Here is a 26,401-nt window from a genome sequence, read left to right as displayed (position 1 = left end):
TGTTCAGGGTGTCAACCGCTATCTGGAAGCCATCTTCTTCACTTGTAGAAAGGCAACCTTAGGAATTTAAATCCTTGTCATCCACAAACTCCATCACACCATGTTCTTAGAGAGATCAGTGTGTGAATTGTAAGAGGAAAGTGGGCAGATTCCAGTGATCTTCCACAGACTTTAAAAGACCCAACCCCTTGTGCCCTTTAGGTGCCAACCCTACACTGTGTGGATGCAGTTGAAGTCACTCGTGTCAAATGAGTAAAACAATGTCCATATTTAGGTCATCAGCAGGTCTGCTTATTTTTATTGAATATGTTCTTCAATTTCATTCAGTCCATCCTGTTCAGCCAACACGTGTTTCGTCATGCGAACAGTACTCGCTTTGACTTTTTCAAGTCTGAAAATTAACACAAATTAAAACAATGATATCATGAATTGTAGTTTGTTATATCCAAAATAACTATATCCAATTTTTAAAAAATACCAAAACCCGTGATAATTATAAGTCCGTACAACAAAAAGAAATAAAGTTAACTTCTGCAGGCATAGGTATCTAAGTAAGTAATGACAGCGAGACTAACCGAAAAAACTCTCATAGTTTAGATGCTTAGTGTTAAGTTTCCCATTACCATAACACCCTTGCAAAGAGCATACATAGGTGTATTAAAACCATAAAAGGACATCCCACTGCTTAGACCAAAGTAATAAGAAGAAACCCTATTGTCAGATCACCACTGCGTATCACCAGAAAGAACCGAACAAGAAATAGAACGGGTGTTGCTTTCTTACTATTATCAAACACCATCATAATCTATAATGTTTCCAAGTGCTCCTCCAACTTGTTTCGTTCTTATATCGCAAAGCATCATCTATCAAAAGAGTTAATTATTTGAAACAGATGTATATAATGTGCATCAATACATTTCATTTTCTTCGTCAAATTAAGTAACTCGACCCAATGAGAAAAAATGGATCGCTAACTTCACTTCCAATCATGTGCCTCCAAACTATAATTAAGTTCAAACTATTATTGTTAGCTACCCCAATAGTAAAGGATTGAAAATCCCCCATGCAATACTCACCATCTCCTAAAGCAGTGTCAATCAGTCATCATACCGAACGGCGTGTACGCGTATAGTTCAACCCGACTCCATCACAACCTCACTTTAAATACTCTGCATATAAGGATAGATGGCGGACTAAATCATCCCAAAGGAAAACATCCACCATCTTGAAAGTACCACCCGAGTTCTATCGACAACTACGTCTGCATAGAGAGTAAGTCTGTAGTTCGTAAGTTCAGATACCAGAAAAACTGTATCGTTCCAGTCCTCGTGTACTTTAACTTAGACAGGCGTGTGCGCCTTCAAACCAATTCAACCGCATCTTTATTCCACTATAAATTATGCTCCCAATGGACACAGATGACAGACTCGCTAACCTGAAAAAGTGTCCGCCATCTTGGAAGTATATCCAAACTAAAATTTCAAATCGTTTTACTAGCCAAACAGTTATAATTGCCGGTGGTCATCGAAACGGTCTGCTATCAGTTCAATCCATGCTAAAATGGAGAAATCATGGACTGATATGTCGAAGTGATTATGTCACTGTAATAGATAACTCTGATAATCAAATTAATTAAAATAGACGTGTTCCCAATGCCACAATATTTTCAGGAATGACGAAAGGAAAATTACTCCACAAATTACACAATAATATGACCCCCACAAATGTGGAAGCAGCACGCCGTGGAATACCTCCTTGGTAAAAAAAAAAGAATTGCAAAAGTAAAGTTCCCGGCTAAGGGTTGTACACTCTTGGTACAGTAAAGTATTATCCAATTATCAATTACATAGAAAATAAATGTGTAAATCTGCATGAACTCTTCCACAGATCTGTCAACAGAAAGCATATCTGTATAATCACCTACTTGCCCAAAAAGAATTCTAATTTGTGATTGGTGTTAAGGCCCTCCTCAACCGCTCTCATCCTGAGAATCCAAATACATTCTCTCCTTGTTAAGGATAGTTCTCTATAACCCTCCTTATGAACCTGCTCTAGGCCAAAAAATTCAAAGTTTTTTATAGGTCCTTGTTCCAAACACTGCCTCATATGTACAACAAAGGGACATCTAATATCATCCAGTCTTAAGAGCTCTATAGTGTTCACCAATCCTTAGCCTTAAGGATCTGATTGTGCTTCCCACATATAGGTGTTTGCATTTGCATGCAACTGCATAGACCACAAAGTTACTGTCACGTGTAATATTTGTCTGTATCAGAAAACAATCTCAATGCTATTGGTAAAAGTCGATATTCCATTGCAGGCCCATTTACACATTCCACAGTGACCGCATTTGTAAAAACCTCGCATCCGGTTGTCAACCAATTGGTAATAGGTATTTTGGTGGGGTAACTCGAACTGAGAATACTTTTCAAAGTTCTACCTTTCTGGTAGCCAAGTTGTGAAGTACCCGAAATACGCTCCCTGAGGGTAGCGTCTGCGTGTAGTATATGCCAGTGTTTCCGCATACATTTCAGTAGAAGATTCGAAATCTGTGTGTAATTCACAATGCATCGTATCTTCTCACTATTAGCCTTGTGTCTATATCTTAGTGTGTCTATTATAGAGAGTTTCATGACTTTATCATATACTTTGTCAATGATGTGTGATTCATATCCACGTTGAATAAATCGTTTTTTCATATTTGTAATACATCTATGGAAATCTAACTTATTGCTACAATTTCGTCTTACTCGTATAATTTCTCCATAAGGTATTGCTGTGATTTGATGTTTCGGATGTGCACTGGTTGCATGTAACAGAGAATTGCACGCAGTGCTCTTCCGATACGAACTGCTCTCAATCCTTTGGTCTTTAATATGGAGCTCAATATCCCAAAAAGCTATATTGGTAGTGTTATGTTCACAAGTAAATTTTATGCTGGCCTTGTTAGAATTCAAATATTTACAAAAACTATTTGATTCAATTGTACTGCCAGTCCAAATCATAAAGCAATCATCAATATATCTACCCCAGTACAGGATATAAGTATTCCATTTGGACTCCGTCAAGCCTCAAATCAGTTCTTGTTCCAAATGCCCCATAAAGAGGTTTGCGTATGAGGGAGAAAATCTCGAGCCTATAGCCACCACTTGTTGCTGTTTAAACCATTCAGTTTTGAACAGAAAGAAATTGTTGTGAAGTATCAAGTCAGTCATCATTATCAGCATCTCTGTGTGTTCCCAAAGACTCGCTGATCTTTTGTTCAGAAATTGTCTTAATGCAAGTATACCAAGATCATGTTTGATGCTAGTGTACAGCGAAACCACATCCAAAGTTACCAAAATCATTCATGGCTCCCAACTAATATCCATAATTATACTCAAGATGTGTTTGGTATCCTTAATGTATGAGGGGAGATTAAGTACAAGTGGTTGTAGAAAGACATCCACAAATTCTGACAGTCTCTCTGTACGACCCCCTATACCAGACACTATTGGTGTGCCCCGGGGGAATGTTAAGTTCTTATGTAATTTTGGAAAGTTATATAAGCATGGATATCTAGGTTTAATAATACGTAAGTACATGTATTCATCTTCATTAAGTAAGCCCTTTACAAACCAGTCCTTCAGACAATTATTGATGGTATTCGTCAGATTCTGTATAGGATCATATTCACTTTTTTTATAGCACGTCAGATCCCCCAATTGTGTACACATTTCTTGTTCATAATCCAATTTGTTCATAATTACGATATTACTGCCTTTGTCAGCTTCCTTTATTATTATATCATCACATCTTTGCACTGTTTTGAGGGCCATTCGTTCACAATGGCTCAAATTCTTTTTATAAGAACAGTTATGTTTTTTCATTTTGTATTCCATTTTGTCAAGGTCCCTCCAGACCAGTTTATAAAAAGTGTCATTAGAGTTCCCACTAATCAAATTAGGTGTCCACTTTGATTTGGTTTTTAAGCCACTAGTCATAGTATCAGAGTGTATATCTAATTCTGAAAGTATTCGTGGAATAGTAATAGAGTCTTCCTCATAGTCTGTAATGGGCATTAGGGTAACCATGTCATGTATATCTTGAATAGTTAGGGAATGGTGAACTCTACTCATATTGTGTAGAGTATTTTCTCCCTGATTGGAAACATTAGCAGAGAAGTGTTTCTTTAGTTTCAAGTGTCTAATGAATTTAAATGAATCAATCTTCAATTGGTAGAAATCACCATTATGATCAGGGCAGAAGCCAAAGCCTTTACTTAATAAAGATACATTGTCATTCAATAAGACCCTGTTAGAGAAATTACTTTGGTCTAAGCAGATTTTTTAAAACAATGATGAGATTTAGTCAGTTATGGATTCTGGACACTTTTGAATGGGCAAGTACCAGCTAAATGGTTTTGTTTGGCACTAACTTTTTTCAGCAGAAATCTATCCACGCACTTTGGGTCTTGGGACTATGTATCTCACACTTGTGGATGCGGAACGCCTGTGGGATGTCCTTTTATGGTTTTAATACACTTATGTATGCTTTTTACAAGGGTGTTATGGTAATGGGAAACTTAACACTATTCATCATCTAAACTATGAGAGTTTTTTCGGTTAGTCTCGCTGTTAATACTTACTTAGGTACCTGTGCCTGCAGAAGAACTTTTTTCTTTCTGTTGTACGGACTTATAATTATCACCGGGTTTTGGTATTTTTTAAAATTGGATATAGTTATTTTGGATATAACAAACTAAGATTCATGATATCACTGTTTTAATTTGTGTTAATTTTCAGCCTTGAAAAAGTCAAAGCGAGTACTGTTCACATGACGAAACACGTGTTGCCTGAACAGGTTGGACTGAGTGAAACTGAAGAACATATTCAATAAAAACAAGCGCACCTGCTGATGACCTAAATATGGACATTGTTTTACTCATTTGACACAAGTGCTTTGGACTTTGCACTGTTGTTTCTTTTTAAATTTGTGGGGAAGTGGGGTGGGTCCCCCTTCCAGGAGCACCAGGTGGATACTTGTACAATTCCGAAAATAGGGGTGAACAGGTTTGTGAGCGCCTTTCCTATCAACACACCCTGTCAATCGTTGTTCTTGCAGTTGAAATCATTCTTTATCTGGCTCACTGCTCAACCACTCGCCAGTTGTTGGACAGTCTAAAGATACTTTGGTCCTAAGGAGTGTGAGCGAAGAAACTAAAAGTGACAGTAATAACAATAACTTGATTTACTGCCTGGGACAGACTTCTCACAGGAAAGCAAATGTCATTTAGTCCTGGTGCTGCAATTGGTGTTTGAGTTCTGGTGTCACGGTTCCTGGAAGATGCGACATGAAAAATGTGTTTAGAGAAACTTGTATGAAGTTGAAGACAGAGAAAAATGGCATTGCAAGCAAAGGGACATCTTGTTAACACGCAAGGTTCTCTCCATATATCATTAACATTTATCAAAATGAGAGTTACTTGTTCCATGATAATAAGATATTTCCCACAAAAAAAGAAAGAAAAATATGAGTTAAACTTTACCCAGTGAGATCAAAGCTTGTTGAATTTCCTTCATCACGTTTCTGTAAAGATCCTTTTGCCATTCATATAACAGCTTCCACTCCTCTTCGTTGAAATAGGCAGCAACATCACAGAACGTAATAGGAGGCTAAAAGAGCAATAATAATAAACCATATTCAGCTACTTTATTCAGTTACACTAAATAGCAAATTAATACTTGTATACGTAAGCGCATAGACATTATTCAACCACATTTCAGGGCCATAAGATGGGATGGATGTGAAAAACAAGGAGAAATGATCAAACATCTGATTGCCTAGAAGGCATGAGAATAACAAAATCAAGTACTGGCATAGCCTACACGCCTGAATTTAATGGGTTTATGCAGGAGAACAGCATATGTTACTTAAAAAAGGGCTGGCCTATTTTAACTTGGTGGTATCCAGGTACCGTACTAACTTTTCTCCCAGTTTTGACACTGTTCCAGCAATATTTACTCACATTCCATGTTATTTATTTTTGCAAACTTCATGAAAAAAATAGAACACATTTTACCCATCTTAATTGTTCTGAGCAGAGCTTCAGGCACCAGCACTATTTCCTTCACAAGCTAAGCACTGCCTATGTCCCTCCGTCCTTGTCCCACTCATTACTTTAGAATATACCAAAGCCAACAGGTCTTTAATAACCAATCAATGCAACACCCTTTAACTAATGCACATGGTAATTCAAGACTGTGAAGAAACAACAGCACTCAAAACTCCTTCACCAAAAAAATGACCCTCTTGTCTAGAATCCTGAATTATGTAATGCCTAGCAAAGGTATGAACTGCAGCCCAGGAAGCTGATCCACATATCTCTGTCAGGGGGACAACATGACACTCTGCCCAAGAAGCACCCACTCATCAGGTAGAACGACCTTGAATGCCCTAAGGTAGAGGAACACCAGAAATGGAACAAGGCGAAATCTTCCAATGTTTCTTCCATATTAAAATAAGGAGAGAGGCATCTGTGAGATCTGCTGTTATGAGGTATGTGTTGTTCCAAACCAAAAGAATGATCCTTTGGAGAGTCTCCCTTTTGAAAGAGGTGTTTTTCATCCATTTGGTCAGGTGTCATAGATCTATTATTGTTAGGAATTCCCCTAAAGGTTTGAATTTCCTCCTATAGGGCCTTTTTTTCTGGCTGGGTTCTTCAGAAACCGCGTAATTAAGATCCCAGTGGAAGGAAGCGGAAATATGAACTCTGCGTAGTACCCCTCGAATACTATTTGTTTAACCCAACCATCGGCGGTAGAGGATTCTCAAACCTCTCTGAAATGAAGACCCCAGGCCACTTCCTTGATAGTCAAGAACATAATTGTTTTTAGGAGAAGAGGATTTACTATTTTGCACTGCCTCTCCCTTAAATCCATTATTCCAGGGATCTCTTGGAAAATGAAGAATGTTGTTAAGAAGATCTACTACATGCCTGACTCCAAACTTCTTCTCTGCAATAAGAATATTTAGCAGAAGAATTGAAGTCATTCTGGCCAAATGAGGAAGAATGTTGAGGAAGAATATTTCTTTTCCTTAAACAGCTTGAGCAGCTTCTCTTCCCACTCACAGCCAAACAGCTTAACGCCTCCAAAGGGAATTAGTGATACTGTATATTTCTGGGCTGCATCCTTATGTCACTCCCTCAGAAATAAATGTATTCTGGCTGCCACCACAGAACCTTCAGTCAGGGCCAGAGCCCTCAAAATTTGAAGGATATGTCCGATAACTTTATTTCGATCAAAGATCACAAAAGTATACATAACAATAAAAATCAAAAATACTCAACATAAAAGCTATACAATCCAAATAACTTGAGAAATATGACACAATAGTTAGTAAAAACAAAATGATCAAAAACATAGAATCCCATGGATCTCCCAAATGCAAATACACTGGTGCAAATAGCAATAGAGTGCAGTTTCCATCATACACTAAACAGAGACTCAAAGTGGCTAAATTTCAGGTCCCATAAGACACAGAAGCAGCTCCAAATAGCTAGCAATTAAAGTGCAATGCGCTTATGAAATAACACTTACCTTAAAATAAGTTTTAAAAAACATTATTCAATATACAATTGAACACATATTTATAACAGTAACTTATTGACAATACCATTGTGCAGATTTTAAAAAGGGCTAGAACAGGCATTCTTGGGAGGTCCTAAAATAACACAGGGTCAGCACACTAACACATATGCAAAAATAATTTATGTCATTAACTATTCTCTAGCTTGGGGGGGGTGTCCAAGATGGCGACGTGAGAGGACGCTCAGTAGAGAGCTCTGCTCACGGCCCAAAAAAAGATCCTGAAAACACCCGTTCGATGGACACCCTGACTCAAATCAAGGAGAGTCAGGAGCGTTGTTAACCACTGCACGCCAACGGACTTGCCAACGGCGACGCACTTCACCATAGACGCGAATCGGACTGGGCCTAAACCGGCTGTGGAGTGGTGCCCGCGCCTGGGCCCTGCTGAGGGCCGATGCATCCCAACTGCCGGAGTCGGAGCTGGCGGAGGTCGAGGACGGGAGGCACCCGAGGCGGGGGGCAACGAGGGTGTCGAGCTCTCGCTGCGGGCTAACGTTGCAGATGCCAGACGAGGTGCCGAAACGGGCCGTCGGGCCCGCAGAAATCCCCGGGACACCGCGAGGTGGCAGATGGCGCGGGCGCAGAGCCGGGAGACAGCTCGACTGCGCTGATATTGGCGGAGAAGTAGTGGAGGTCTGCTGGATCCGGTGGCGCCAAAGGGCCCTGAACTGTGCAGACGCGACGACGAGCACCCTCAGGAGCAAATAGGACACAAGGTCAGGGCGCGGGGGGAATTACACAGGGGTCTGCCTGCTGCACGGCCCGGTCCACACGAGTCGGGGGACGCGGGGCGCCTTCCCACGGCGCACGAGACGGGAGTGCACGCGCTGCGGCACGCGGACTCACGGATGTGAGCCCAGCCCGGGGGCCCTGAAGCGACCCCTCTGGAGATCGCGCGGCGGAAGCCCGGGCAGAGGCCGTAGCCCGACCCAGCCCAACATCGTAGTACTGCTTGAGTGCTCTCTCCCCCCCGCGACTGCCCGCTTCACAATACACAACCGATGATCCTGTGCGGACCCCCTCTGGAGAACTCTTCAAGGACACCCAGGCAAAGACAAATGCCCACGAGAGCCGGTGCACCCAAGGCTAATACAAACTGAGATGCCCGCGTCGCTTTGGACCGATCACTCGGCGATCCGTGATAAACTTGCAGGGTGCACAAAATACAAAGCAAGGCATATACTTAACTCCATAATTAATGCACAACTTGCCTAAAACAGACACAACAATGGTGAAACCAAAACCCCCAAGGGGCCAACTCGAAGCCAGACCCACAGTCCCATCATTAGAAACAGACACAGAACTCAACTCAAACGCTTTACGCAAAGTGACGGAGACATTGGTCGCCCACTCCACACAAATTAAGAAAGTTCTGCAAGCAGTACTAGACACCAGAACATCACTAGAGGGCAAAATAGACACAGTGGTGGCAGAAGTCAACATCCTTCAAATGGAACATCGGAACCTAGGAGACAGGGTCACTACAGCTGAAACAACCCTCGAAACGTCACAACCTGACATCGAAGAAATGAAACTCCAACACCAGGAATTTGAAATACTACGGCTGCACAAGCGTGCTGATGAAGCAGAAGGCTCTTCACGCCGCAGTAACGTGAGATTCCTAGGGTTCCCTGAGAAGATCCAACTTCCAAACGCGGAGTCATTCCTAGAACGTTGGCTCAAAGAAACCATATTGACACAAGAGACCTCGCCATTCCTATTAGTGGAATGCGCACATCGAATACCAGGAGGCCCCCCACCCGGGAGCTCCCCCTCGCCCGCTAATAGCGAGATTCCTAAACTACCGGGACAGAGATCAGGTACTGAAGGGCTTCCGCACATCTGGCCCAATAGACATTAAAAATGCAAAAATCACGGCTTATCCAGACTACACAGCCGAAGTACAGCGTAAACGCACCACCTTCCACTCAGCAAAACAAGGACTGCGAGACAAAAACTACTCATACTCCCTAATATACCCGGCCAGATTACGTGTGGTGGATGGTGACAGATCTCACATATTCCCAACTTCGGAAGACGCATGGACCTGGATACACACAAAGGGACTGGCAGACCCTACAACGGAAACTCAAGAACAAAAGGAATGGTTGACCCGACAGCCACGTTGAAAGAAAAGATCAAAGCCCAGAACTGAGTCATGCCCAACTAAGTCACAAGCAGCGGACGAACAAGCTCAAGCTTTAAAAGTGGTAAACAGATTTTCGTGCATACGACCACAACCCGATCAAGACACCAACAACTCTGACTCAGCGAGTAGTCAACATGGCCCATCCACGTCACCGCTAACCTCCGGCCCAACGTTCACCCACGCTCGGCAGATGATCTCTAAAATAACACGCATGTGTCTGCACCAATGCAAAAGCATAACAAGGGTTGCACAAGACCAGTCTTCCCAAAAGATAATGGTGATAGAACAAACTCAAACATAGACCCCTAAGGAACACAAACAGAGGACACATTAACAAATAATAAATGTTCCTGAAAAAACACAGTGGTTGATGCTATTCATCGCACATCTGAGACAACAAAGTTCCAGATAATGAGTTTGAAATGCAGTCCTATGGTGGGTGTCAGCCTGGTGCAAGAAACCCAACCCCTAAGGGTTTCGAAGTACACAACAAAACAGGCGGAGCAAAACACCGTCTATGTCGAGTGCTGTAGAATACAAAGTGCAGGAAAAACAGCAACCAGGGCACTCCAAAAAGAATAAGTCCGAGATGAATGAAAGTTCAGTAGAACTGTTTAATCCTTTTTTATTGCTGATTAATCGAATAACATCTCCGAAATCATTAAATCCACATACAAGAAAAGGAATTTGTAGATTCAGAAACAGCCAACACGTGTTTCGTCCTTGCGGACTTTTTCAAGGCTGGAAACAAAAGAAAGAAAATAGGAACTATTTACAAAAAGTAACACTACCGTCCGGTAGTATAAGTGGTAGGGATGTTAGATAGTTAGCAGTTAAAACACACAAGAGGGTTATAAAAGTTCTTATGCATAGGGCGAAAAATGGCCATTCGGCGTGATGAAGATAGTAAACCACATTGAGGAGAGAACCCATGTTACTGGGGCGAGGGATAGTAGAAAAAGACACTCTATATACAATTGGTGACTATAGATAGGCAGTGGAAAAGAAAGAAAATAACTTAATGATTAAAGAGTGGTGGTGCAAAGAACCCACAGTGACCAAGGAAGAAAGGTGTAGTGAGGGGTGTGCTTAGAAAACCCCACCCGGGTGAGCACATGCCTAGTGCACATCCTAGAAAATAAGTGATGCGGAAGGCGACCGGAAATTGAATATTTTTACCTCAAAAATCATATAAAGGTGACGAAACAGGAAAAAAAGGGGTTTATATTATATAAAACCGTGGAAAGGAGGGTCCTGAGTATTACATCAAGATAGTGAGGATACTAAATTGAAAAATGACTAACATGGTGGCTGGGGCCCAGACATTAACCGCATTATTAGATGCCACAAATGGAACCGGTGAATGCCAAAAGAAACGCGGTAAGAGTAACTGGCCTGTGACATGGTTTACACGAATAATAAGTCGGTTTTATATAATATAAACCCCTTTTTTTCCTTTTCCTGTTTCGTTCAAAATTACAGGTTGGGTCCATTTGGCCCCTCGTTTCAGCCTGTTCACATACCACGGACACCTTTAAAGTTTAAAGGACCTAAGCTGCAGAATTAAATCACTGTCTCAGGATTTTTAAGGGACGATTATTGTTACTGTGCTGGACCACTCTATGTTACTGGTAGGTTTACCATCACTCTCCCCTTCCCTTTTAATACTCAATGCTAGACCCATTTAAATAGTAAGTACTATCCACTGATAGTAACTACTTGATTTTTCTTTCTTTTTACGTTGCTCCTTGCTTACAGATTAAATATTACCTCTGGAGGTATTTGTCACCTTTATATGATTTTTGAGGTAAAAATATTCAATTTCCGGTCGCCTTCCGCATCACTTATTTTCTAGGATGTGCACTAGGCATGTGCTCACCCGGGTGGGGTTTTCTAAGCACACCCCTCACTACACCTTTCTTCCTTGGCCACTGTGGGTTCTTTGCACCACCACTCTTTAATCATTAAGTTATTTTCTTTCTTTTCCACTGCCTATCTATAGTCACCAATTGTATATAGAGTGTCTTTTTCTACTATCCCTCGCCCCAGTAACATGGGTTCTCTCCTCAATGTGGTTTACTATCTTCATCACGCCGAATGGCCATTTTTCGCCCTATGCATAAGAACTTTTATAACCCTCTTGTGTGTTTTAACTGCTAACTATCTAACATCCCTACCACTTATACTACCGGACGGTAGTGTTACTTTTTGTAAATAGTTCCTATTTTCTTTTGTTTCCAGCCTTGAAAAAGTCCGCAAGGACGAAACACGTGTTGGCTGTTTCTGAATCTACAAATTCCTTTTCTTGTATGTGGATTTAATGATTTCGGAGATGTTATTCGATTAATGAGCAATAAAAAAGGATTAAACAGTTCTACTGAACTTTCATTCATCTCAGACTTATTCTTTTTGGAGTGCCCTGGTTGCTGTTTTTCCTGCACAGAGGACACATTAACATACAACCCATTTCAACACGAGAGTAAAGTCTCTAAAAAGCGCAACATAGAGTCCAAGATGGGAAACGGTCATATTCGAACGGGCCGAAAAGCAGGAGCTATCTTGGACTACACATCAACACTACCCCTAACCCAGCTGGGTTACCGAATGGACCTAGAAGGAACCAATGTACACAGTTGCACCAGTTGTGCCTGGCAGTTCACCGTTAGATTAATAAATGTAAGTTGTATCATATCTTCTTCTCTCTCTCCTTTCCCAACATGCTCTACATTCTTATACGCAGGAGGGGCGAGGGGGGCTGGGGCGGGAGAGCGGAGATTCTGGGGCGTGACGAGATCACTCCTGGGGCGGGTAACACACTACACCATGAATCCCAAGCATAATGACAACATATAACATAGTAACTTGGAACGTTAGGGGCCTAGCCAACACCACTAAAAGGCGCAGAATACACGCCTACCTTAAACGCCATAAGATACATATCGCTATATTACAAGAGACACATGCAACAGCACACGAATTGGGCGAAATCAGCAAAATCTGGTTGGGCATGGTATATGGTACTAAAACCTCATCATACGCGAAAGGTGTACTGATTTGGATCGCCCCTGGTGTTCCATATGCAGTCCAAGACGTTAATATAGATAGCAACGGCAGGTACGTCTGCCTGGTCGGAGATTTAGATGGCAGACAGCTAATAATAATTGGGATATACGCGCCAAATACAGGACAAGGAGAGTTCTTTCGGACCACAACCACACAAATCCCGTATGATCCAACCATACCTACTATTTGGGGGGGAGATTTCAACAGTGTAGTAGAAGTGTCAATGGACAGATCCCATCCCCCAATAAAAGGCGCCCAATGCAGCAACCTGTCTCGAATGCTGGGTTCCTGGATACGAGAGAGGGAACTACAAGATGTCTGGGGATGTTTACACCCCATAGATAAAGAATACTCCTTCTACTCACCGGTACACCAGCTCCACACGAGGATAGACCTACTGCTATGCTCAACCAGGCTAACACATATGATATACAGCTCATCATATACGGCAAAAACCCTATCGGACCATAGCCCCTTAATCGCAACACTAAAATGGGGCAAACAGCCAATGCGCATTCCCTCCTGATGCCTACAACCCACCCTACTACGAGATCCCCCCTTCCGAGATAAACTAGCAGAAGAAATAAAGTCCTACTTCACAATAAATACAAAGACGACTGCATCATGCGCGACGGAATAGGACGGGCACAAAGTAGTCATGAGAGGCATGTGTATGACCATGGCAGGGGGGGTTCGATGGGAATTAACTACAGAACTACACGATATCGAAGGGAAAATACGGAATAAGGAATGCGAATTGGCCTTAGGCAAGGTCAACAGTGACAAACTAAATAATCTCAAAAAGCAATGGAGCGCAACTGAGACCCGCCTGCGAAAATTCGATTAGACACTACACAGCGCACCTGCATGCTGAAGGCGACCGCTCCAGCAGAATGCTGGCATGGTTAGCAAAAGGGATACAAAGGGCCACCCCCATAAACACCATTAATCTAGACACGGGAACGATAGTAAACACGCAACTAGAGAATAATGACGCCTTTAAACATTATTACAGCACGCTATACAAAGCTGAAACCCCCCCACACCCATCACAACTGACAGAGTTTTTCCGCAACACCCTACTGACACGTCTACACGCAGAACAACTAGCAGAACTAGACAAGCCCGTAGAAAGGGAGGAGATACTACAGGCATTACAGCAGCTAACCCACAATAAAACCCCAGGTACAGACGGACTACCCATTGAATATTATCAGACTTTCACGTCACAGACAATCATGCCATTCCAAACAATGCTACAAAAGACATATGAAACAGGCAACTCACAGAATCACAATGCGAAGCGACAATCATAGTCCTACATAAAAAAGGCCGTGATCCCCTGGACGTCCGCTCCTACCGACCCTTATCGCTATTAAACTCAGACTACAAAATACTAGGGAAAGTACTAGCGAACTGCCTCCTACCACTGATGACCACCTTGATACACCCAGACCAATCCGGTTTCATACCCGGGCGTAATACTTTTGTCAATATCAGGAACTTACTACGCTTAATGGCCGAGACCCCGAAGTGGATCACTCTTGTGTGGCGGTCTCGCTAGACGTCGAGAAAGCCTTTGACACGTTGGGTTGGTCCTTCCTGATGACAACCTTACAAAAAATGGGATTCGGCGCAGGGTTCATGCGCTGGATATCCATATTATATACTAGTCCCAAAGCACGGGTCAAAACCGGTGCTATCATCTCGGAGAAATTCGACATAGGCAGAGGCACGCGCCAGGGCTGCCCACTGTCACCACTATTGTTCGCATTAGCAATAGAACCACTAGCAGCGAGATTGCGCAACGAAGCAACAAGATGGGGCATCCCAGACGGAGAAGAATTCCACATCGTCTCCTTATACGCAGACGATGCATTAATATACATACCCAACAACACCGAATCCCTACCGTACATACTACATCTGCTTAATAATTATGGGGCCTCGTCTGGCTTACGTGTTAACTGGGCCAAATCATATATATTCCCCATGCAGCCACTCCCAGAACCACGCGACAATACTGTAGTCAACAATGACCTAAAATGGGAACACACACAACTTTTAAATACCTAGGTGTCCACATTTACCACAGCGCCTCCAATTTAAAAGAAGGTAACTTAGACAGAGCAATCAGATCAATAAAAGGATCAACACCCTTCTGGTGTTCCTTGTCCCTCTCGCCCATGGGTAGAGTGGCCTTGACTAAAATGATCGTGCTCCCTCGATTACTGTACTACTTCGCTGGACTACCACTCACACAACCAAAAACCCTCTTCACACAATTAACTAAGTTACTGACTGAACTGATATGGGCCAACGGATGCAGAAGAGTGGCCATGACCAAGATCTGTCTTCCAGTAGAGAAAGGGGGGTATGGGCGCACCACAATTCAAACTCTGCTATGCAGCCGCACAACTACACTGGATCACGGCCTGGCTACGGGATCCCTTAAGCCCAGAGTGTCGCAAAGTGAAGTCACACCTGGGGCGCACAGACGTGTTAGGTTGTCTCATAGGACATGAGGCACCTTCACCTCATAGCAATGTTCTGATAACAGTAGCTGATCGTACATGGAGCCGCTATGTATCAAAGGGTGCCCACACGCCACTATATTCACCCAAGATTCCACTACTAGCTATACAAGGAATAGATAAAACACCAAGGTAGAACAAGCCTTATTCTATGGACCACAAAAGGTATACAACTGGTCGGTGACCTGTTCGCAGATGACCATTTCATCTCCCATGGGAAATTAGCTGAAACATATACCTTAGGACCGGGGTGGGCTCATTATACACGGGCGGCTTAAGTGTCTAATACGCAAAACATGGGGCTGCGGCAACTCAGAACCACCAACATCACCCACTCTACAAGAAATATTGACAGGCGCCGGTACACAAACAAGCATCTCCTGGATATACCACATACTACAGGCCTATCCAGAAGAAGCACAAACACAAGCCAAGACCAGATGTGACAAGTCATTACAAACACCCCTCACAGCGCAAGAATGGTCCATGGCCCTCACAACCACACGAGAAATATTGTGTAATGCCTGCACCAGATACACCCAACTTAATTATTTACACCAGACATACTTAACTCCAATTCGCATAAAACGCATGTTCCCACAAGCTACATCTGAATGCCCAAGGTGCGGAAATACGGAGGCAGACTTTTACCATATGACCTAGAACTGCCCTCCGTTACTCCGAATGTGGCATGACGCACACAACAGATTGCCACGTGGTCGGGTTTGCCGCTGATTCCCACACCCGAATCCTGTATATTAGGAATACGCAGCAGGCGGAATAAAGACAAACAAAAACATAGATGCGCGGATTTAGCGTTTTTTTACGCTCAAGCGACTCATTGCAACACAATGGAAGTCACCTGGTGCCCCAGACATACACAGATGGACCAAAGACCTGACTCACTGGACTAATACAGAGATACAAGTACTTCGCACACTTTGGGACATCGGGATCGAGGTCAAGAACGCAGACATAGGGGACACTTTCCTAGACCAGTTACAGGAAAAAGACGACACACGTCCACCGTAGACCACCGGCATAACATTTACACATAAAGATAAGGGTACAAGACGCCTCGTCTGGGAAACCCCTCCCTCCTCACCTGCCACCCCCTCCAAAGATTAGATCATGTGACCCCTTTGCCTCGTCTCCAGAGCCCCTACATGTCCTCTTACTTCCCTGACCTCCAAAAAGCGAGACTCCGAGAATTCCCACAGAGCAATCCCCCAACTATATCAACCCCTCTTCTATTATCCCCTTAAGCAACCTCCACCCTATTTTTCCCCATCTCTGCTATAATTTCCTTTATCTCCTATACGAAATTACGTTAAGTGATGTTAATTATGGTACACACAAAATGCATAAAATATTATATTGTAAAACAGAAGTAATGTAGCTTTCAGGTGAAGTAACCTGTAACACAGACTGATAAAATATTGTGATCACAGTACAATAATCAAAAGCTTTAATAAACAGATTAAAAAATATATATATATTCTCTAGCTTGGATACATTTAGTTTGCCAAATCCAAGAAGATATCAGATATCTTGCAATAGAAAATACCACTAAACAGGGGCTATCAGTCCTGAGAATCCCAAATGCCTCTAGATACCTCCTAATACCCAGCTTCCTGCACAGGGGCACTATTTATTATGCTCTTTGCTGACGATAGGCCGGGCACAAACACTTAATGAGTATTACAGACTCCAAGGCCCCTCTATACACTGGACACTCATCACCCACAGGTAGAAAGGATTTATACCTGTATTGCATATACTGTTTCCAAGCTAGTGGAGGCAAACTTTCGACAATCGTACTCTCATGCAGCTGAAAGGATTTAAACTCAATAAACTTACTGTTAGGGAACTTTTACAACTATGACTGGTTTCAACAGACAAATACTCCCAATACAATATTTTAATATCCATTTTAGAAAGGGAGTTTATCTCCTCTGGATACAACCAAAACCTCTCCAGACCCAATCTCCTCCATACAGTTTTAACATATGTCAGCCAAGCTATTTTCTGGACACAAGCAGGGATCAAAAGATCACTTAGAGCTTCTCAATAAGCTCTTAAAGCAGTTGAGGTCCATAACCTGTGCCAATAAATCTGTGGTGTCCATAACCTGTGCCAATAGATCAAGGTTCTGCATTCTGCTTTAGAGGCAATCTGTTTAATTTCTGTATCCAAATGCAAAGGAATCAATGGCGTACTTATTGGAAAGTCAGAAGGAAATCTATTTTCTGCCATTGACAATATACCACAATTTGCATAACCCCCAAATCTCTGATCTGTATAAAACTGATCCCAGGGCCTTAACATTATAGATCTCCAGAGCCGGGGCAACTCCCTTGGAAACTGTGTTTTTTTTGGTGGATCTTTGATATATTTGTAGTACACTGAAATGAGGACACATGTAATTGTGTAAAATTGCATAGTCCAATCTAAGTTTGGTGTTAAACTTAACCCCAAATAGTCATATCCTCAGGTCAGTTTTATAGGATTCTCTTTCACATATAGCTTACATTTGTAATTCTTAGTCTTCACAAGAATAAAAAGCATACATTTTGCTTGTGAGCTATTAAACTCTAACCCATGCTTTTCACAAAAGACATTAAAATATTTTAAAAGCTACTGGATGTCCTTAAGAGATTTAGATAGCACTAAAGTATTATCCCCGAAAAGCAAAGCAGGTACCCTCATTCCTGCCTTTTTTGGGGTCACAATCATCTGGGGTCACTGTCACCCTGTCTATTACAGCCATATCACACACAAACAGGGACAGCTTCAAGTCAACAAAAAAAAAAATAACAATCGATTCAACTCTAATTGCCCAATCTATTAAATGTGTGTTTACCCTCACTATCAGACAGAGTTCTCCTATTTGCTGCTCTAAGTTCATATTTTAGTACCAATCTAAGTAACTGTGCTGCTCTTGGTATCTATTTTACTAGGGGGGCAGCTCTGAGTGGGTGGGTGGGCAAGAGAGGGAGGGGATGAATTCTCCATTTGATATCTTGGTAAGTTGCTAGATTTAAAGGGGCAGTCACCAAGGTTTAAAGGTAGAGTACAGATCTCCTGCCACTATTACCTCTCTTTCCCAGTAAGCTCTAGAAGAGAATCTTCAAGTATATTTATAAAACTTTGGATTCCTCACTACGCCTATCCACCTGATTGTACACATTAACTATTACCAGAGACTGCCAGTGGGGAGATCGACCCTAACTTCCAATACATCAGGAGAATTAACCGATAAGGCTTTGATAGAACACTGCAGTGCCGTCTTAACCCAAATTGCTAGGCCACCCGAAGGTCTTCCCCCTAATGGCTAGGCTGCTTTAATGCAAAATGTTGTAAACCCATTACATAAAACAGGAATTGTACTCCAAGTTTCTGGAAAAGACAAATATCATGACTATCTATAAACTGCCCCCATTCAGTTTTAACCATCTTGGAACTAATCCCAGCCACAGTCCAGGACAGGATTTTAATCTGATTAGAAAGGTCATCTTTATTTACAATCCAGTCATAAAGAACAGAAGCTCCCTCCCTATCAGTGGGCATTCCCTTTCCCTCACCACCAAGAAATTGGCTACACCCTCTTTGGTATGATTGGAGGGGTACTCGCTTTCATGATATACTCCCAAAAGTCTAGTCTTATCCCCAGACTCAATGTCCTTCAGTTCACTCCTGATGTTACACCTTTCTCTGTTTTCTCTGGATCTTATACTGGCACATAGTCAATCAATATCACCCAGCCCAATAATCCTGGCTGGCCTCTGAACATCAGAGTTTAAAGTACACTGCAGTTCCCCTTGAGAAGGCTCTTCAACCTTTTCTTTGTATTTGATCTGGATTTGGGTATTAGCACTACAGATTTTGCAAGCAGCAATGGACAAGAGACCATCTAAAAGGGCTTGGTGCTTCAAAACCACTCTCACCGCATAGCGGGGCTCTCCCGGGGTCTCAATTCACACAACCCTTAGGATATCCCTCCTAATAATCGAATAACACTTCTTAATATTCCAAAACAAATAGATTACTTTATTTGTTTGGATGTCCTGACTTTCTCTTCACTCCGGAGTAATCTTTGGGACTTGTGTTAGGAATATCTGCCCATGGTTTGAAGGAATTGGTGTATACTGGTGAGTCTCATCTAGAGTCTCAACTTCTCGGGTCCCTCCATCTCTCTCCCCTGCCTCCAGATGTAACCAACTGCTCCAAAGGTCACCACCGATGCCTGCTAAAATTAGAAGATGAAGGCTCTGCCTGAGACAGAGGATGCAAATAAACAGAAGATTGGATTGGGGGGATCAATTTACAGCTTTTATGCCAAAGCCCCACTTCCTCCTACTTTTGCCTGCACAATCTGACCAGGGTTTTATGATGACATCATCTAATCAATATTGCCTTCTAAAAATGTTATGGTCAGCGTCAAGTCGCAGACCTCATCTTTCAGACCAAAGATAACGTCCACTAATCTTTTCACAATCAGAGAGTCACCCAGTTTCTCGCCACATGGTTGAGCAGGGTCACAATCATCCACCTCCTTCCACTGTCTAGCTTCACCCTCTCCTTGAATATGTACTACAGCATATCTGTTTTGGCACTGGGCAGTTGGGTTAACAAATACTGTCCCTTGGTATGTCCGAGACCATTTAATTCAGAGAAGCAATGTGTTCCATCCAGAACCTTCTTAAATAAGACTTTAAAGTCGGTGATTGAGAGACTGGGTACAAAAAGGCGCATACATGCCAGCCCACAGGGCTAGGTGGGATCCAGAGTAGGCTTTCTTTAGTGACCAGGCTATTTTATTGTTCTATCAGTCTGTTTCTTTAAGACTATCTTGTCAGCCCAGTGAAGTGCAACCAACTAAACTAGCCACCAAAGAGTCAACAGAAAATGAATCAGGCAATTTCATGTCCATTTGATCAAGGGGGTAAAGTCTGGACATAAAGGGAGAAATGGAAATGTTGTCCAGATTTTTCCACTCTCTACGGATCACCCTGCTTGATGAAGACATAAATGGGAGGGTTCAGGGAGGGGGCCTTGATACATTGCCTTAATAGGGTGGGGAATCAGAGGAAGTACTTGGCAACTCCTCAATAGGAATACCCATGTTCATCTTGACCCTCTTAAGAATTTCAGGCAGAAGTTCTTTCCCTATATATTTCCTCTCTGGTCAGAAGGAATAGTGCCAAGTGATTACTCTGAGTCAGACCTGGAACCCTCAGGCCTGGACTGAATAGCTGAGGTCCCAGAAGACGAGTTCTTCAGAAACTGAAAAGTCTCAAGACCTCATTGGTAATAAACCTCCTAACTATTCTGATAGACCTCATGCTATCTATTCCCAACTACCTCCAGCATGCACACCCTACTGAATTATTCACAAGTATGTTCCTGTGCTGCCATTGCATAGCAGAGAAGACTATATGCCCTGAGTAACAAATCAATTTTTGGCTGAAGACCAATATTGGCTGGTCGCTGGATGTAGCACAAGAAGTTGTGTTTGTGAGAAGGGCCACATGGTTAGGCACTCACCCTAAAGATTCTCCTGATGGTTGTGTGATAATTAATTTCAAGAAGCCTCAGATTGTTGCAGTTGCCTTACCAGCTAGCTCAACATGAGTTCAGACACTGCTCTTTGCACTCTGACTCAGCTCCATCCCTAGGTTTGGATATTGCAAAGGCAACAAGCAAAGCAACTCATGTGTTTAATGAAAATATTTTAGCAGACCATAAACATATACAAATTGGAAATCCTTCTCCCAAGCAAGCTGTAAGTCATTTTTCCCAAGACTTAAAACATACTTTCGTGAAACACTTCAGGGATAAAGACTAAACGTATGGATCCTGTTTGGCTGGAATATATTGATTAATTTAATTTTTGTATGTTCCAGGAAACATGGCTAATACACCCGCCTTTCAAATCTGGTTATATAACCTTCTATGCTAACGCCATTACTTCCACGTGTGGGAGGGCTTCGGAAGGCCTTGCAATCTGGGCCAAAATAGGATTACATGTACGTATAGAGCCCTTAAGTATTAATTCACCTGACATCTTAGGGCAAAACATTTTTATACCGAAAGGGCCCAGTTTGTATCTTTTTAATGTTTATCTCAGGCCAAGGCATAAGAATATGGAATCCCCTACTCCATTTTGGATCATTCCATAAACATCATCAAATGAATAGGCTTGATTGTTGTTGGGGGTGATATTAACATGACATATGAGCCTGTTCATGGCTACAATTTGGTTACTAAGGAGGAGGAGGAGGAGGTTTGGGGTATACCCTGCCTAAATACCAATTATTGTGTCCCCTGTACAGTGGCAGCCTTGCAGGTAGCCCTTTTTGCAGTTTCAAATGGATTGCAGGCCTGTATTGGGAGATCTAATTCTGACAAGCTAGGTTTGTCTACTTTTATGATTGAACATTATTTTTTTTTATTAGGGTAACTATGTGGGATCAAATGGTCGACTTCAGAATAGATGACAGGGAAGACAGTGATCATTATCCATTACACTTAATGCTGTGGGGGTCCCTGGTTGAAGAAATAAGTGTCCCCAAAGGTTCAACCATAGCACCAATTATGTGAAATGACCAAAGGTCAATCAAATTGAGGTTGATATTGGGAACTATAGAGATCCTAACGGATATTTATAATGCATCTTCTATGGTTTTTGCCACTTTAATTCATCTACTCGTTACCAACATCCCCATAGTTGACATACATAACAACCTGGCTGTCATTTAAAAAATGTTTTTAACTAAAGCGCCTGCAAGGAACTCAACTGCACCTCAAATGAAAAGCAAGCAGGTTACCCCATGATATACGAAGGACTGTAGTAGTGCGAAAAAAGTCCTAGTAAAAGCATTAAAGTCCAAATCTCCAGTAGAGGTATGTGCAGCCAGAGCCAAATACAAGAAAGCTCTGTCAGTAGCCCAGAGCAACTGGGATGACTCAAATTGAAGCGGCCTAGCTATGCTGCAAGGTCAGGAGATAACAGGAACTTTTTGGAAAATTATAGCCCATGGGAGTAAGGACTCAGAATCACAGAATGAATGTTACCTGAATCCAAATTATTTTGCTAAGCTATATTCAAATAGCAATGATGACTACTTACGTTCCTCAGCCCCTTCTAATTGTGGAATTAACTCATGAACATAGAATATCTTACTAAAACCATATTTCTCTCTTGAGGAGACTAACGGGCTGATTTAGATTTTGGCAGATGGGGTTACTCTGTGACAACAGTGACGGATAGCCCGTCCACCGTATTTTGATCCCATTATATATAAAAGGAATCATAATACGACGGACAGGATATCCATCACGTATGTGACGGAGTAACTCATCCGCCAAACTCTAAATCAGGCCCAAAGTTAGCTCTAGAGGTTGTTAAATTGTTCATGGCCCTTAGAAGAGTCATTTTGCTATGATTTAACAATTAGGATCCCATATGTTAATCTACTGTGTAACCCCATAGTCTTGGGAGCCTGGATTCCTGACACCTTGAAAGGAGTGGAGAGAACCCTCATCTACAAGAAAGGGGACTGCCAGAATCCAGGGAATTATAGACCAATCAGTTTTCTGGACACCCTACTGAAGGTCTACGCCAGGCAGATATTAAACACACTTACAGAATGGATAGAGGCCACAGGGATCTTGCCACATTACCAGGCTGAATTTTGATCAAGAGTAAGCACCATATATCACGTTTTGAGGCTTATTCTTGTCATTTGGAAATGTAAAAAACTGAGAGATGGCCACTTTTGTATAGCCTTTGTAGACCTTAAGGCAGCTTTTCATGTAGTCCCAAGGGGATTTCAGTAGGCCTCGCTTAAGGAGCTGGGAGTTCCCAATGACCTTCTTATTAAATTAATGCTTTTACATCAAAAGAACTATGCTCACATCCGTTGGGGCACACAGAGACAACTCTCTATGTGTGGGAACTGTTGGTCCCCACACTCTTTTCCCTCTATGTAAATTATATTTTCAGGCCCCTACTTGAATGCAGTAATGATTCCCCAAAGATAGAAGGGGTTTGTGTCCCTGCCCTCTTATTTGCAGACAACACTCTTAATTTCACAAACCCCTAGTGGCCTGCAACAACTATTGAATAACTTAATGCTTACTGTAAAAACAAAGGTCTGGAGATTAACGTTACTAAGACCAGATTAATAGTGATCAGGCCTCATAAATCATTCAGAGGGGCCTCATGTCAGTGACAGAAGAAATTAAAAAGTGTTTCAAGATTTGAGTACCTGGGTACTATGTTAGATAGTAAAGTATCCTGGACTCTTCATTTTCAAAAGCAAAGGGCAATGCTTCAACACAGAGCCATGGCTATTTCTAAAAAGCACCAGGTAATGTTATCAAGAGGAATACTTTGGGTCATTGATCTTCATAAATTAAAAGCCCAATCCACAGCGTTATATGGCGCTGAAATACGGGGCTCTGCTAACATTGATTCTCTTACCCAGAGCGAGAATAATTTTGTATGTTTGCTTTTAAATCTCCCAAAAAGTACCCCTCTTGTTCCCATGTTCTTTGACATAGCACTCAAGAGATTAGGACATATAGCAGCGTTAAGGCCTCTCCTATACTGGGTAAGGATTTCGACTGTAGAGGAGCTTATGCCATATAGGTTGGCTGTGATCGGACTTTTGGGTTTAGATAAGAATATCACCTTTCCTTGGATTAGACACCTTCAGTCATGGTTCTCTAAATTTGGTCTTGGGAGTTTTTGGTCTGATCCTTGCTCTTTAACCTCGACATTGAAAAAGTAATTGAAATCCTTTTTCTGGGATTTCATTATTGCTAGTCTCCTCTGAAGTTCTACTCTGGGAAGACTGACAGCCAAATTATTGGTCTAAAAGCCCTGACCCAACTTTGAGCAGTTCTTGAATGTTCCCCAACCGCCCAAGACTTTGCACATACAGTTATGTCATGACACGCTTGAAATCTGGTCATTTAATATGGAAAATGGGCAGAGCTGTTGTCGAGGATGGCACTTACCCTATGAGACAGATGTATACCAAAGAAAATGTTACACATCTTGTTTTTCTGTCCTGCTTATGAAAGGAAGCAAATAGATATGTTAATTATTTATTAGTTTAAGCTTCAGTCGACACCCTGAAGCATCAAGGGTACTGGGAGATACCAAACCGTACAATTGTGATTACTATGAGTAGGTATCTATTCACTTTAGGGCTTTTGAGGAAGTACAAATGGACGCGCTGAACATTGGAAGGGGGACTACGCGTCCCCGACTGCTCTAGGCCCCAGAAGGCGGCCATCTCACTGCACCAGCTGCCCCTAATCACCTCGCCAGCAGCATTATAAAGTGCCTGGGGGACAATGCAGCGCGAGGCACCCCCGGGCAAAGCCCGGGCCAATGGTGGGCCTGTCCACGCCCATCGGAGCCAGAAGGAGTCTGGGCTGGGCCACCCCTTCGACGGGGGGTCCGCACTATATCCCACAGCAGTCCAATACCGTCTCCTGTGGCGACCGGAGGTGCACTGAAAGATCTCCACTTCCGGGGGCCACAGAAGGGGCTGGGCTCACTTATTAGATTCTTATTTGCAATCTCATGAGCAGTGGGAAGTTTGCTAGGAGATAAGTGCTTGAGCCTCTGGTTGGTGCTTGCTGGGGCCCCTTACTTTAATCTCACAGCATGCCTAGAGCTAAGACATCTTGTTGTAAAACAACTAGCAAAGCCGCCCCCGGGCCAAGAACTCTATAGGTCAAGTAGGTCCCTGCAAGTTGAGTATTGACAAATTTATAGTAAGGGCTGTGGGGATAATTGATAAGGAAATTGAGCTGGCAGAGAGTCGCTTTCTGTATCCTCCCTACGTCCCCTGCCCCTGGGGGTGCTGAAGGCCTCATTAATAGGAGCTTCTAATGATGAAGAGCTAGTTGAGAGGGGAGGTAGTAGTGAGGTGATGCCCTGTGATGATCCTGTGGCAGTTGGGATTCAGGGGGACGTGGACGAGCCAGATCACGCTCAGAGGCAGGAGTAGGAGCCCCTTGAGTTTGGAGCCCTGGACTTAGTTCCCACAAATAATACAGGCGATGAGCTGGTAACAAGAGAGAAGAGGGCACAACCAGATCCCGAAAGGAATGATAATCGCTTAAGTTGTGGTAGTATCCAGTTGGCAGTCCAATGCTCTATTCCTTCCATAAAAGAGGGGGCAGCCCAATGCTCCATACATTCTAAAAAAGAAGGGGAAGGTAATGGGAAGGGGCAGGGACGAGGGCATGCTCAGGGGGAGATGTTTGTACAGATGGAAGAAAAATTATGTAGCATTCTTGACTTAAAATTGCAGCTTCTAATCGAGCATCTCAACTCGATAGAGGCTATGATTAAACTATTTGAGTTTAGCCACGACAACAGAGATCCCTTTACCAAGCCTAGGGAGGGAGGCTTAGGATTGTGGAATCCCTGACATCCAGAGAGCACGCCCAAGAGGGAACAGAGAGGAATCGTTGATCCACCAAACACCAAGTAAAGGAAGACGGCGACCTGTAGTTAATGAACCCCCTAGGGGACTTTTCCAACGCCCAAGTACTGGACACCGTGTGGGTGATGAGGAAGGGGTAGGAGACCGTGGCAGTGGATCTGACGAAGCGGGGTCTGTGTGTTTGCGTACTGACACCTTTGATATACAACCTAGCATTCCTCCGGAGTGTACCCGCTACATTATTATCCTAGAGAATGTTCCTCGGTTACCTAGAGGAACAAGTGAGTCGCATAACTTATTACTAAATAAAGTTGCACACTGGTTACGGAAACAGTCGGGCTGGCCACAGGTCCACTGAGAGGAAATTCTCACTACCCAAAGGGTGGCATCGGTGGGTCCTACGCCAATGCTTCACACAGGGACCATACAATTGTGAACTTCAAGTCACCTAGCAGTGTCCAATCCCTGTTAAAAAAGATTGGTGCTAAAAACCATGTGAATGGGGGGTATTTGAGTGTTAACCCTGTTTTTTTTATCCCCCAGTAGCAAGGG

General features: G+C 42.7%; 1 protein-coding gene across 2 annotated transcripts in view; it reads right to left on the bottom strand.

The window, feature by feature from the left end:
* The window catches only part of LOC138299192 (zinc finger protein 485-like), a 112,690-nt gene that overhangs the window by 73,015 nt on the left and 13,274 nt on the right, over nucleotides 1-26,401 (bottom strand). For both annotated transcript variants that reach the window (XM_069237295.1, XM_069237301.1), the window contains exon 2: nucleotides 5,528-5,654. In XM_069237295.1, coding sequence (XP_069093396.1) covers nucleotides 5,528-5,654 — 127 coding nt within the window. The remainder of the gene's footprint in view (nucleotides 1-5,527; nucleotides 5,655-26,401) is intronic.

The sequence above is a fragment of the Pleurodeles waltl genome, chromosome 1_2, assembly GCF_031143425.1.
Source record: "Pleurodeles waltl isolate 20211129_DDA chromosome 1_2, aPleWal1.hap1.20221129, whole genome shotgun sequence".
NCBI lineage: Eukaryota > Metazoa > Chordata > Amphibia > Caudata > Salamandridae > Pleurodeles > Pleurodeles waltl.
The sequence above is the reverse complement of the archived record's forward strand: the minus strand, read 5'-3'. Positions and strand labels throughout refer to the sequence as shown.